Source organism: Fringilla coelebs (genome assembly GCF_963513975.1).
Source record: "Fringilla coelebs genome assembly, chromosome: 17".
NCBI classification, from domain to species: Eukaryota; Metazoa; Chordata; class Aves; order Passeriformes; family Fringillidae; genus Fringilla; species Fringilla coelebs.
In genome coordinates this window covers 7,013,373-7,025,850 of record NC_140043.1, presented here as the reverse complement: position 1 = coordinate 7,025,850, position 12,478 = coordinate 7,013,373, and the positions used below count along the sequence as shown (strand labels likewise).

The following is a 12,478-nucleotide window of genomic DNA, read 5'->3' as shown; positions in this document are numbered from 1 at the left end:
ATCCTTGCTTCTCCCAAATATCTCCATTCCTGGGCTAAGTATCTTACAGCTTGCTTGTAGACTTCCATCTATTTTTATGTCTGTAGCTTACTGCTGATGGCTATGAGTTGGGATGGCTTAGGAGGGCTTGTTGACAGAGATTTTAATTTCACAGTATTTCCTTGTGTCACATTTCCCCCCTCTGCAGCAGAATTGCATAGCAGTTCATGTTCCTTGGTCTGAAATAATTCCTGCATCTGACAGCATGATCTCCATTGGGAACAATGGTACAGCTGGTCTGAAAGGTGTTTTACTAGAAATGTTTTGTACTCTTCCATGTATCCACATTCTTCAGAGAGGAGTGTCTCCAACACAGGAAGTCATGACATTACAGCATGTAGCTGGCATTTTTTTAATGCCCATAATGCTGAGATGGAGTCATCCTTTTATCTGAACCACTCATATGTAATTGTACATAAAATAGTAATAGCATGTATGAAATTGCAGACAGACAGAAATATTCTTGACTGTTTCTCTATTGTGCAGGTTGGCATTCCTGGTGGATGCTGCCTGTGAAGCCAGAAGGCTGTGGAATAACTTTGTTCACAGAGTGTATGTGTGAATTCCATTGAAAATAAGCAGTAAAAGAGAAAATCAAGTTTATTTTAAAGTACTGAATTTTGCCCATAACTATGGGTGGATGCAGTGCAAACCTGGAGCTGGGCTGAGAATTGTCTTTGATGTGTTAAAAGATCTCCCACAGGCCCCGGTGTAAATTCTGTACTTGAAACTGTAGTAGCAAGACTTTCTAAGGAACCTCCCACTGTGTCCTGACCTTGTGCAGAAGTGGTGAAATAAGCTGCAATCATTTACCAAATGCTGCTCTTCTGTGGACTTGAAATCTGAGTGCTTTCCATTTCAGCTTGAGGTTTTGTATTTGCTTGATTTGGTGGTTTGTGTATTGTTGGGTTTTTCCCTCTAAGTTAGGAGATTTAATTAACTCATAGATATTAGATTTTAAATTATTTAGCTTAAAGATAGATTTAAAATTTTCTCTCTTGCTATATTGGGTAAGTGAAGCTTTTCCTCTATTTATTACACCCCTCCCCCCCTCCCCAACCATTTTATTCCTCTTTCCCTCTTCAGGCTAAATAAATTATGTCTTTTTTTTTCTGAGGGGTAAGTAATTATGACTGGTAATTTTATTTTTTCTGTTTGGGCTGAGTAAAGCTCTAAATGGGTGAGAACACTCGTTGTACTGTCAGGTCTGTTGTTGCCCTCAGTAGTCTGGCAGGTCCGTGTGAGTTCTTAGCATCTTGTGACCTGAATGTTTGCTCTGAGTAGGTGGTTGCTAAGAGGATGTGCCTGCTTTTATTCTTCTAGAAGAGCAGGTCTGTGCTTTACAGAGGAACCAGTAGTAGGACTGGATTTTAGTCTAACATGGAATTAGATGCCTGTTATCAATATGATATACCAATTACCAGGTGTATGTGTACAGCTTTTATTCAGAGTGCCTGGTGACTGGGTTTATTATGCCCAGTCATGTCGTTTGAACACTTAAATGTGACCTCTGTCTTGATTTAGCTTAGGCATGTGTTTCAAGAAGTAGCAATTGCAATTACAGTCTGCTCTTATGTTGTAAACTGTGGATGAGAGAGTGCATACCTGTATTTTAAATTCTCTTTTAGTGATTTCCTTCTGCAAGACAGTTGCCTACTGAATCCATTCAAAATCAGTATGTTTTACATATAAACATTTTTTTCCTGTTTAAAAAGGTGCTCATTCTCTAGACATAAATTACCTGGGATTAGTGCAGCTCACTGAGAGGAAAAGGTGCTAAATTGCTCCAAAACAATGGTTGGAAAATTGACAACCACTGTCTAAAAGAAAGATGGACAATGATGGTTAGGTGCAAAAGTGAGCCTGTGGATGGTGTTGGCACTGGCAGACTGGCTGTGAACCAACTTAGAATTGTTGACTTTTGTAGATGGACCTTTTTATTCCCTGCAAAATGTTTTGAGGGACATAAAATGAAGCTGAGTTATTAGGTTCTGGCATTTGATAGATTGAATTGGAAAAAAAAGGTTTTAAAAAAGTTGTACTTTTTATAATGCTAATTAGGTGTGACAGTGTAGTGATGGCAAGTAGGCAGTGAACTCACAGAAGCAGGAGCAACATGTTTGCAGATAGTGACAGTTTCTAGTAAAGGATATGTTCACATGGAGAAATTCTACAAAAGAGCTGAAGCTAGAAAGTGAGAACAGGTTCATGGATATAGATATTGTGTTACAAGTAGTTCTTAGTTCTGTGAAATGTCTCTAAATCGCATTGGGCATTTGTGCAAGTCTAGTGGGTTCTGACATACACAGTGATTGGAATGGAAATAGGATTCTGAGGCTGTTGCATAATGCAGTGCTTACCTGTGGAAGCATATTTTTGTTGAACTTCAGCTGTGGGAAAATTGAACAATCACTCCTCAGTGCCCCACAAGAAGTAAATGGGTAATGCTGTGGTAATAGCTGTTCACAGGCTATCTTTATCAGGAAGGTTTTACCACAGATGTCTTGAGAGAATGATTTCCCATACCCTCCTGTCTGTTAAAACCACAAACATGCAGTTCAGGACATGAAGTGATCCGAGCTGAAGGAGTTTTTAACAGGCTGAGTTAACCAGAGATTTTATCCGTTACGCTTCAGTGATCCATGACATGACAGATGATTAATATATGTATACATTTACAAGAATAAATCCCATTTCAAACAAAGCACCATTTTTTTTCCTCTTTCCCAGAGCTGCGCTGCACCCCGGGGCAGTTTGCTTGTCAGAGTGGGACCATTCAGTGCATCCCTTCCAACTGGCAGTGTGATGGATGGCCCACCTGCGAGGACGAGAGCGATGAAGTTGACTGTCCAGGTAAGCAAATCTAAGAGACTGCTCAGCCCTGTGCCAGCCTACTTTGCAGCAGTACTTTGACTCTTTCAGATTGTTTTGTTCTTTTTATTTGAAATTGGGGATTGTTTGGTAGAACTGTACCCAATATTAACAAAGACTGAATTGGCTTATCTTCATTTTGAGCAGCTAATACCACAAACAGTTTACTTGTCTGAATTACCCTTCCATTCTTACAGTCAGAGCAGGTATCCTGAAGATGAGGAGAGTTTGTGGTCTAAAAAGAGACTCTCCTAGCAAGGAAAAAATGTTGCAGTTAAACTGAAATGTCACATAAGCCTGTGGTTAAATTTGGAATTACTGATTTGGTTGTATATCACTCAGACAGTGCTGGGTGATATTGCTGGACTCGGGTAGAGAGCTTGTTTTATTGCTCCCTCTTCTGATTATGCTTCTTGTGCTTAAGTGGAGAACTTTGTTCTGCCAGACAAGCTGCTGTATTTGCACTTCATAAGCTCCTATGACTCTATGCTTTGAGGAGCCTGTCACCAGCAGTGGATCTCTGCTAAAGCTACTGGATACTGAGCTGTGCTTAAAAACAAGCAAAGAAATAGTGTTACTGTACAATCACAATTTTGAACGTTTTCAGTTGATCTTGAAAAACAGGCTAGTGCAGCTCTTTCTCTGTATCTTAAAAGTGAACTGACCTGTAATTTTTTTTCTGTTAAGAACAATGAGACAGGTATATGAAAGCATGAATTCAACTGTGGCACAATTGAAAACTTTTTATCTTTACAATGGGAGTAAATTACATTCAAAAACTGTTTTAAGAAGTTCTTTTCCAATGAACATCTTAATTTTCTTGGCAGAGAATCGTGTGAACTCTGTGGCATTGCCATAACAGCATTCATCATTCTGAGTTCTCAGCTATTTTAGAGAGGTGCTACAAAATAGTAACATTAATGTTTTACAGCAACAAATTCTTTTAAATATTCATATTATTTAAAGGAATTAGAGAAATAAATCTAACATTCAAACATGGAAACTGTGCTAGAGTTAGCCATCTCCCCAGTGTGTACTATGGACAAATAATTTAAAGAATGTCAGTGCTCTTTTAAGAAAACTTTTTGTTAGTTTGTGTGTGTGTGAATGTGCAGTAAAGGGGAAAAACAGTCAGTTGTTTGTTCTGACACTGATAATTAAGCTGTGCCATTGATAGTCTATTTAAGGATATTCTTTACAATGTGGATGTCCTAAAGAAAATTTCTTTTATAGCTGTGCTGTTATTCTTCTTTTTTAGCTAATTTTGGCCAAATGTAAAAAAGCTACAGACCTAATAAAATTCTGTAGTATAATGGAATTCAGTGGCTAGGGCAGGGCAGAGTCATGTTAGTGTTTGGATTGACTCAAAAAGCACTGAAGACTTTGCTTGTGGGGACATTTGAACTTCCACATTGATAGAAAACTATTTTTATCTTCTCTTGTTCCTGATGTATTAGTCAGCAACTTAAGTTATTGCCTGGATTATCCACCAGGATGGTGTTGACTAAGGACTGGAGTTCCAAAGAATGTTTGGTATATTGATAGGAGGAGGGTTTTATGGGAGTAACATTTCTCAATATATAAGTTCTGGTGTTGTGTTTGGGGTGTAGACTGTCTAGCCTGACGTGATAAGAAGAACTTGAAGGTTAAAAAATGTGGGAGAGACTTGATTCACCACCATGTCTGTCTGCAGGAAGAGAAGAATAATGTCTGTAAATACCAGAGGGGAAAATGCTGGACAGCAGAGAGGAAAATATTCCACTTGATGAGAGGAATAATTAGATAAGTAATTGGTGAAAAGGCTGTGCTCAGTAAAACAGCCAGAAAGCAGGTGTGGTGTTTGTGAAAGAACACAAGAGATATTTGCACAGTAATGTGAGGAGAGCAGCCAGCAAACCAGAGGAACAAGAACTACTTGTGTAGGATGTAAAAACTATTATACCTGTAACAATGAACTTGGTGGGATTGCATTGTGACCTGCAGTGTGCTGAAGGGCAGGTGTTACTCAGAGCTGTCAAGAATAGAAGAGGTTGGTGTGCATGGAAATGCTGTGCTGGAGCATAAAGAGGAGTGGCAGCAATGAAAGTAAATCTAAAGGCAGAATCAGTTTGGAAGAGCACAGTGTGCTTGTGTTGAGGAAAGCAGTACAGACGTGACGAGTCACAGGAGAGACTGTCTTGGGACATTGATTGGGGAGCTAATGCTACTAATAATAGTAACACAGTCATACTCAGGAGTGGCAACTTTCTTCTTTGGCCACTGAATTAACAAGAAATGATGCAGCTTTAAATGTAGAAAATACCTTTGGATTAGATGAGCAGTTGTGTGATGATTCAGCTAAATGTAAATACTTTAATTAAAAAGTTCTTCCCTTCAATAAAGGCAGTCTGAAGACTAAAAGAGCTAGTTAGTGAAGCCACCTGGACTTGTGAAACTTGGAGAATTATAACATCTTTAAATTAAAAGGCATGAAAACTCTCTGAAGCATGAAAAGAAAGCATGTAAGAAAGGGCCCTGAATCTGGTTGAGAAGCTTGTTAATCTTCAGCCTTTGAGCCACTAATGGCACACTCCAACATGAGCAACTGGAAACAGATCAATGGCAGTGAATTTGGGTTTTGTGGTGGTGTTAAAAGTGTGTTTCAGTGACTCCTTAGTCATGCTGCTGTTTTGAAAGGTTTATTACAAAGCCATTCCAAGTTGTTTGCCACTGTTGGTTCACCTTTTTTAGGCCTAATTTCATTTGTGTTAGTAACAAAGGTCCTATTAAAAGAAGAGGATCCATAGTTAAGAAATTAGTTTGGTAATCATATATTGGCTGAAGTGCAAGAAACATTCCAAACTGTAAGACTTTTTGTTTGAATTTCTTTTGGCATTTTTTTCTGAACACAATTAAGTAAGACATTTAATTCATTGACATTCTGAATAAGTGTGTGAGATGCCTATTTTTTGTTATATTTCTCTGAAGATGGTCATTATAGCTGTTTTTATTCTCACTGTCTCTTATCATAATGACCATTTTCCTTTAAAACATGGAATTCCTTTCAGTCACAAATTTTCCATGTGCAAAGTGCTGTTCCCCCTGCCCTTCCCACTAGGCACCCATGGTCAGTGGAATCTGCAGCAGTGATTACCCTCAATTCATCTCTCTGACAGACTAAAACCAGTGTCTGCCTGCTCTTGTGAGCAATACTAAAATTGCTGGGGGGGTTTATTATGAGCATGTGCCTGTGACTCGTTTCTGCTTAAGCAGTGGAGCTTCAAGAGATTTGAGGACTTTTCCATGTCAACAGTAATTGATCCTAAAAATACTTTATCCCGAAGTGGTGTATTTTATGAAATGGTAAAAACAGGCATTAATATCTTAAACAAGGACTTTTACAAATGGAATTTATTCTTTCTAATAACTTTCTCTCATGTTTCTACACAAGCAATCAAAGTAGAAACATAACTTTTTCACCTTTATGAAAGTTCTGTATTTAAACCCATAAGAGGAAAGGGATCTGCAGTTTACCTTTTACTGCTTATTGGATTTCCAGCTTTGCTTCTACCAGAATATCAGATCAGCTTCTGCAGATATCCTGCCTTCTTTGCAGGCCTTCTGGTGTAACTCATTTTCAGGAGGCTGAGCAGAGCAGGGTTTAGGATAGCTCTGGCTGTGTTTCCCTCCCAGGCTGCAGGCTTGATTTTTTTTTTTTTTCTGTTGCCTATGAATGAAAATGGATGTCTTAAATTTGAGTGCCCTTCATAAATCCTATCCATATCAGTTTCACATCTTTCCCTTCTGATGAAGCAGCAGCTGCAGCAACCTGTTTTGAAGTGATCAAAAACAGCTTTGTGTTTTGTTTCACCAAGGATGTTTTGTATGCTTGAAGTGACTCTTGACATTTGTGCACTTTTTAGTACATCTCTGTTTTTAAAACCTAGGTATTAATGATAAAAACCTCTGAACATTTCCACACCTTTCCTGAGCCCTTGCTGAACTCCTGGTTTTTTTTTTCCCTACCTTGTGGTGTTTAAATTCTAAGCTGTTTTCTGCTAGTCCATTACTTTGAATAGCACTCAGCACAGCAGGATGCTGTTCTTGCTTGGCATTGATGTCTTTGCACAATACACTTGATAACACACAGCATGGAGCTGCTTGATCTGAGAAGAATCTCTCCTCTCTAGGAGCTTCTGAACTGTATTTCCAAATACTGAGGCACAAAACTGGACTTAATCTTGAAGTTCTCTCACCTCTCAAATTATCAGATGGAATTAGAAGCTTTCTAAGCTTTCAGTAGGTAATGTGCTGGACAGAAAATTTGAAGCTTTGGGGACAAGGCAGGTTTTATGTAAATTTTGAGAATCTGGGTGTTTAAACAGGAACAACTCAAATCTTGGAACTAATAAGATATGGCAAGACCTGGTTGCTTCACAGGCAGTTTAATTTGACATCATTTGACATACTACATCCATCCTTATGAAGAGTTTTGCTTGAGTGACTTGACATCTCTGACACAGTTTTCCAAAAGGTAGAAGGAACCATCAGCATGGCAGACTTCCATTCTGAATTGGTAGCTTCAAGTTTTAAACAACTGAAAATAGCCACAGAATCACCACTGTTAGACAACTTTCTCTTGATGGATAGCCCTATACTTAGACTATAATTGTGCTGGAGTGAATCAGATAGCAACTGTAAATTGGAAGGAGCTGGGTGAATACTAATCATGACTTGTTCAATTGGGAAACACATTGGAGGATGCTTGTGTTCACCACTCTAATATTCAAAGGGTGAAAAGAAATAGTGCCCCATGGGTTTTTCCTTGAACCCATTTTTTCATTTTCTGCACCAACTAGCCAGGAAATGACATTTCTGGAGTAATGATAGAAAGTTAAAGAAACAGATCTCTACCTGTCTTGGCTAGTAAAAATATCACTGTTGCTGTTATTCTTTGTGGTTGTAGTATTTAGAAGAATAAATATCTTGGAAAATAACTGATCTTCCAAAATTTCATTGCTTTCAGGATATGAAGTGTGCATGTAAGCACTGAAAATGATGGCTTTTCCTTTGGGAAGCACTCAAACAGGATTAGGTTCTGATCTGAGTTGTTATCTAAAGATGGGTCCGCGGCACTCTTAATTTTTTTTTAAAGATAAAATTATTTGTAAAAAGGAAGTAGGAACAGTATGTAAAATTCTTCTGCAGAGTATTGCAAAAGTGGAATAGAAATCCAGTCCAATTACACCTTTGCCACCAGAATCTGCAACAGCTTTTCATGGCAGTCAAGTGACTTAGAGGCTTGTTAGCATCTCTTTATTGCCCTGGAAAAAGTTGTCATCGTTGCTTTTCTTGGGAGACAGATATTCAGGTCAAATAGAAACAATTTAATATTTAAAGAGCACCAGTTTATTAAGCAGCTGACAGTGTTGGGCTGGAAGAAGTGGCTTGTGGTGGCTGCTTTGTGCCACTCCAGTCCTGGTTTCAGCATGAATCTGCTGACAAGGGCAGATGCTGAGGAAGGAATGAGTTCTGCTTCCTGGGTGGAAGTGATGGAACTCTATTTGTGTGGGATCTGTGTAGATATTTTTCAAAGCATCTGGCCTAAATTCTGTTAATTTAGGATGTTAGCTTGTGTAACCCTTCCTTAACCTTGCATGTTAAAACCTGTGAACTTTTGTTTTATTCCTGGGGGAGATAAATTGTTAAGTCCTCGTGGGCGTTCTGTTTAGCTGCGGAGGGTCAGCCATATGGTGCTGCATCTGCTCTCGCTTCTGAGAGGGAACTGATTCTTCATGTGTTTGGTTCTGACTGGTTCTTTGGGTTTAGCTGCTACCATTTAATGCCATGGGAAAATAGAGCTCCCCATGCTGAGCTCAGTAGAATTTAATAAAGCACTCTACATTAGTTAGTGTTATTTTTAAAGTCTTGCTATAATTGAAGATTTGCTTTTTCAGTGTCTCAGTATTGCTCTGAAAATCATAGTGTAAATAGTGCTACTGAACCATTAGGATTAAAAACAGATTCTAAAACTAAAAATAGATTAGCCTTTAAAGAAATAAAAAATCAGTAATCTTCACTGTCAAATAATTTTACCATTTTGTGTCCTCTGAAATGTACACTGAGTTTCTTGGCCCCGGCTTCTTGCCTGTGATAGATAGTGTATTCTGATACTGAACACCAGAATTTCTGCTTTATTCCTATAAGGCCATGTGAGTGTATTATGCACAGCCATTCCTTAATGGGTGATCTCTGTAGACATGTAATTCCTAGGATAATGTGATAATTAAATAGCCCTTGCTTATCCCATTAACCCAGGGCAAACTCAGTATGCTAGAGACAGATGAATGCAAAGCGACTCTGCTGTTCCTGGGCTCCAGCTAGGGATTTGTTTTGCTCATCAGTGCCTACATTTGTTCTATGGAGTGCACTGTTTGATGTTGGGTCTTGTGGAGGTCTTTCCCCCAGGTAATGCAGTGAACAGCCTGCAGCTCAGGTTTAAATTACCATGAAATTGCTGTGGACCTCTTGCTTTCCAAAGATAGTGCAAAAAGAGAAAGTTTTATTGATGTGGTTTCATATATATTTCAAACAGATATAGTTAAACCTGTTGAACACTGTGTAGCTTCTCTTTATTTGGGATCATGTCTTTGTTTGGTTTAGTGAGGCTAAATGGAGCTAATCAGCTTTAAAGGAAAATAAGCAGATTTTAATACAGAAATTAATGTTTCCATAGCACTGTGCTGGTTAAACCCTATTACCTTCAATAACATCTAGTAGTATTAAGTAACATACAAGCAGATGTTTATAATGCTTCTATTGTTGGGTTTTTAATTTCTCTCTTTTTAAGGTTAATATCGTGTTTCCCCATTAGTTGTTCTTGGGGCCCACCTCCACCTTTCTCTGAGGTTTCTCCCCACCACCATGCCAGCCTTCCTGCTTAGGAACCTGCCAGTTGTGCTGGCTGTGGCCCACCCTGCCTCCACCTGAACTGGGTGTTCCTTATTTACTCCTGGTAGGCACATGGAGCCCTCCAGCCCCTTTTCTTGAATAACATCTTACTCCACATTCTTCCTGAGTTACTGAACCTGGTGGTCATGTACACCTGTTAACCCTGACACTGAGATGAGGGGGTTTGGGGGTTTATTTCAGAAGTCATCGGCTAACTTTTCCTTTAGAAGCTTGAGAGTGAATGAAAAAAAGCCTTGTTCTTCTGGCTGAAGATCAGTCTCCTTTCCTGGTTTTAATTACATCCTACATCTCAGAGCATGTTTTGGAAAATGTATTGGAGGAGTTGTCTTATGTCCTTGAACACGCAGCTGAGGAACAAAGCAGCTGGGGAGTGGGTAGTTCTGTAAACAGGAACAGATACAATGCGCCAGGGATGATGCATTTGCTGCAGCAGTTGAAATGATGAGCAGCAAGTCCTGTGTACAATTGCAGGCTGGTGAGAATCTGCCAAAATATTTCATTTACCCTGCATGACTCGTGTAATGGCTTGTTAGTTCTTTCCAATTGAAGGTGTTTCAGTTACCTGCTGAGTAAAATGGCCAAGCTGTTACTGCAGGCACCCACCATCTTTGCTTACCCGAGTCATGTATCACATATGTCTTGAATTAAAACCCAGAGAAAGTTTAATAAAACGAAATCTGCCTTTGCTTGCATCTTTCTCCAGTACTGACTATTCCTCCTGGTCCCCAGGCTTGACAGGGGACCAGAGAAACTTCCCATGGGAAGGAGAATGTGGACTCGAGGCACAGTCGGGGGAGGGGAGCAGAGACCACTGTCGCTGTTAGGCTGGACATGGCATACACACGCGACCAGGGTCTGAGAAGGAAAAAAGATTTTATTCTGCGTGTTCTCCAGTTTATATACCCTTAACAAAGTGTGATCTTAAGTCATTAACTACATCACAATAACTTACTATATTCATTGGTGCAAAGCAATTAATGTCAATATAATTGGCAAAAAGTTTTACAGAAATATAATAAGGCACGCATACACCTCTACTTAGGCACATAGTCTAGCTTACAAAAATTCTCATGTGTCTTTTCTAATTGGTTTCCGTGCTGACAGCCTTGTCTTTTTCCTTGTTATGGACACACTTGAAAATCATCAGTTGTTATTTCTTCTATTAACTCAGCTTTGCTTGCAGGCCAGCTGTCAAGCCCCTCCAGAACCACCCGCTTCCACAACGTGGCACAGCCCGTCCGCTTCAGCAGTAAGTTGCAGACTGGGAAATCTGGGCCATCTCTGCTAATTAATTTACAAATTTAGGCCATTTTTAAATTCAAAAGTAATAGTCTTTTCTGTTTCATAGCTTTTTGACCAATCTTTGACATGCAATGCTATTTCAGGTGTTTGTGCATTTCTTTATATAGGTCCTTCTGTTACAACTCATTGCAGAGTTGTAACATAATAAAAACGGATTAAAAAACCAAAAGAAACAAAACAGAATAAGGAGGCTTGAGAACAGAACTGTGAATTGCATTGAACAGAAAACAGTTTCTGAATTTTAAGTTTCTTAGCCAATGCAAAATTGATAGTGCAGATGCAGGTTTAAATGTCATCCTCCTATCCTGTGATTCTCTCTATTAGCCCATGGGCCTGTTTCATCCAGAAATGCCACAAGGCTTTTGTTTCAGGTTCCCTTAGTTGAGTTAATTGAGAGAAAGCAGAGACAGCAGTTCACACCATCACCTTCTTATTTCCTAAAGATCTGCCTTACAGGGGTGGTTTTTACAAAGCAACCAAGAATTTCCCCAGAACTTCTGTCATCTTCAATGATTCACTCTGGGGGCAGGATTATATGAATACTATTGAGACTGTAAGAGTAGGTTGAAAACTTCACAGCAAGTTGGATGTATTGCTAATCACCTAATAGAAAGGCACAGTCATTACATTGGCCACCTCTGGGGTTTTTGTGCTGCTTGTTTCTGCTTGGATTAATCAAATTTATTGGTTTTATAAAGATGTGCAGGGAAATATCTTCCACAGTAGATGGTCAGTCTTAATTAAAGATTTTAAAGGCTGTGACTGTGTGATGGGACTTTACTAGGAGCTTAATCTTTTTAAAAATATGTAAAAAATCAACATTTGTCACAAACTGTAGTAAAGTAACTCTCCAGGGGTCTATAATGTGTGCACGTCCTCCTGTGGAGGTGAAGTGTACACACTGTTTGTTGTGTGTTGGTGTCCCAGTGATAATTGATTAGGATGCATTATCTTAAAGATCCTAATTTGGGGGGAATGGTTTCCCTTCTCTTCTTCATGTTTCCTAGGAAAGTGCCCAACAGGATGGCACCACTATGAGGGCACAGCCAGCTGTTACAGGGTGTATTTAAATGGGGAGAACTACTGGGACGCTGTGCAGACATGCCAGCGGGTGAACGGGTCCCTCGCCACCTTCACTGCAGACCAAGAGCTGAGGTTCATCCTGGCACAGGAGTGGGACTTGGAAGAAAAAGCATTTGTGAGGGAGGACCAGCGTAGGTGAGTAGGAAGAAAAGGACAAAGATCTCGTGTTACAGAGAATGGTTTCTGTGTGCTACAAATGCTGGTGGTTCAGTTTGTGCAGAAAATCTGATGG

At 39.4% G+C, this 12,478-nt stretch overlaps 1 protein-coding gene across 1 annotated transcript in view; it reads left to right on the top strand.

Moving 5' to 3' along the window:
• Positions 1 to 12,478, top strand: part of DGCR2 (DiGeorge syndrome critical region gene 2) — a 45,790-nt gene that overhangs the window by 17,460 nt on the left and 15,852 nt on the right. Inside the window, exons 2-4 of the mRNA XM_084217598.1 lie at positions 2,770 to 2,892; positions 11,045 to 11,110; positions 12,171 to 12,381. Coding sequence (XP_084073724.1) covers positions 2,770 to 2,892; positions 11,045 to 11,110; positions 12,171 to 12,381 — 400 coding nt within the window. The remainder of the gene's footprint in view (positions 1 to 2,769; positions 2,893 to 11,044; positions 11,111 to 12,170; positions 12,382 to 12,478) is intronic.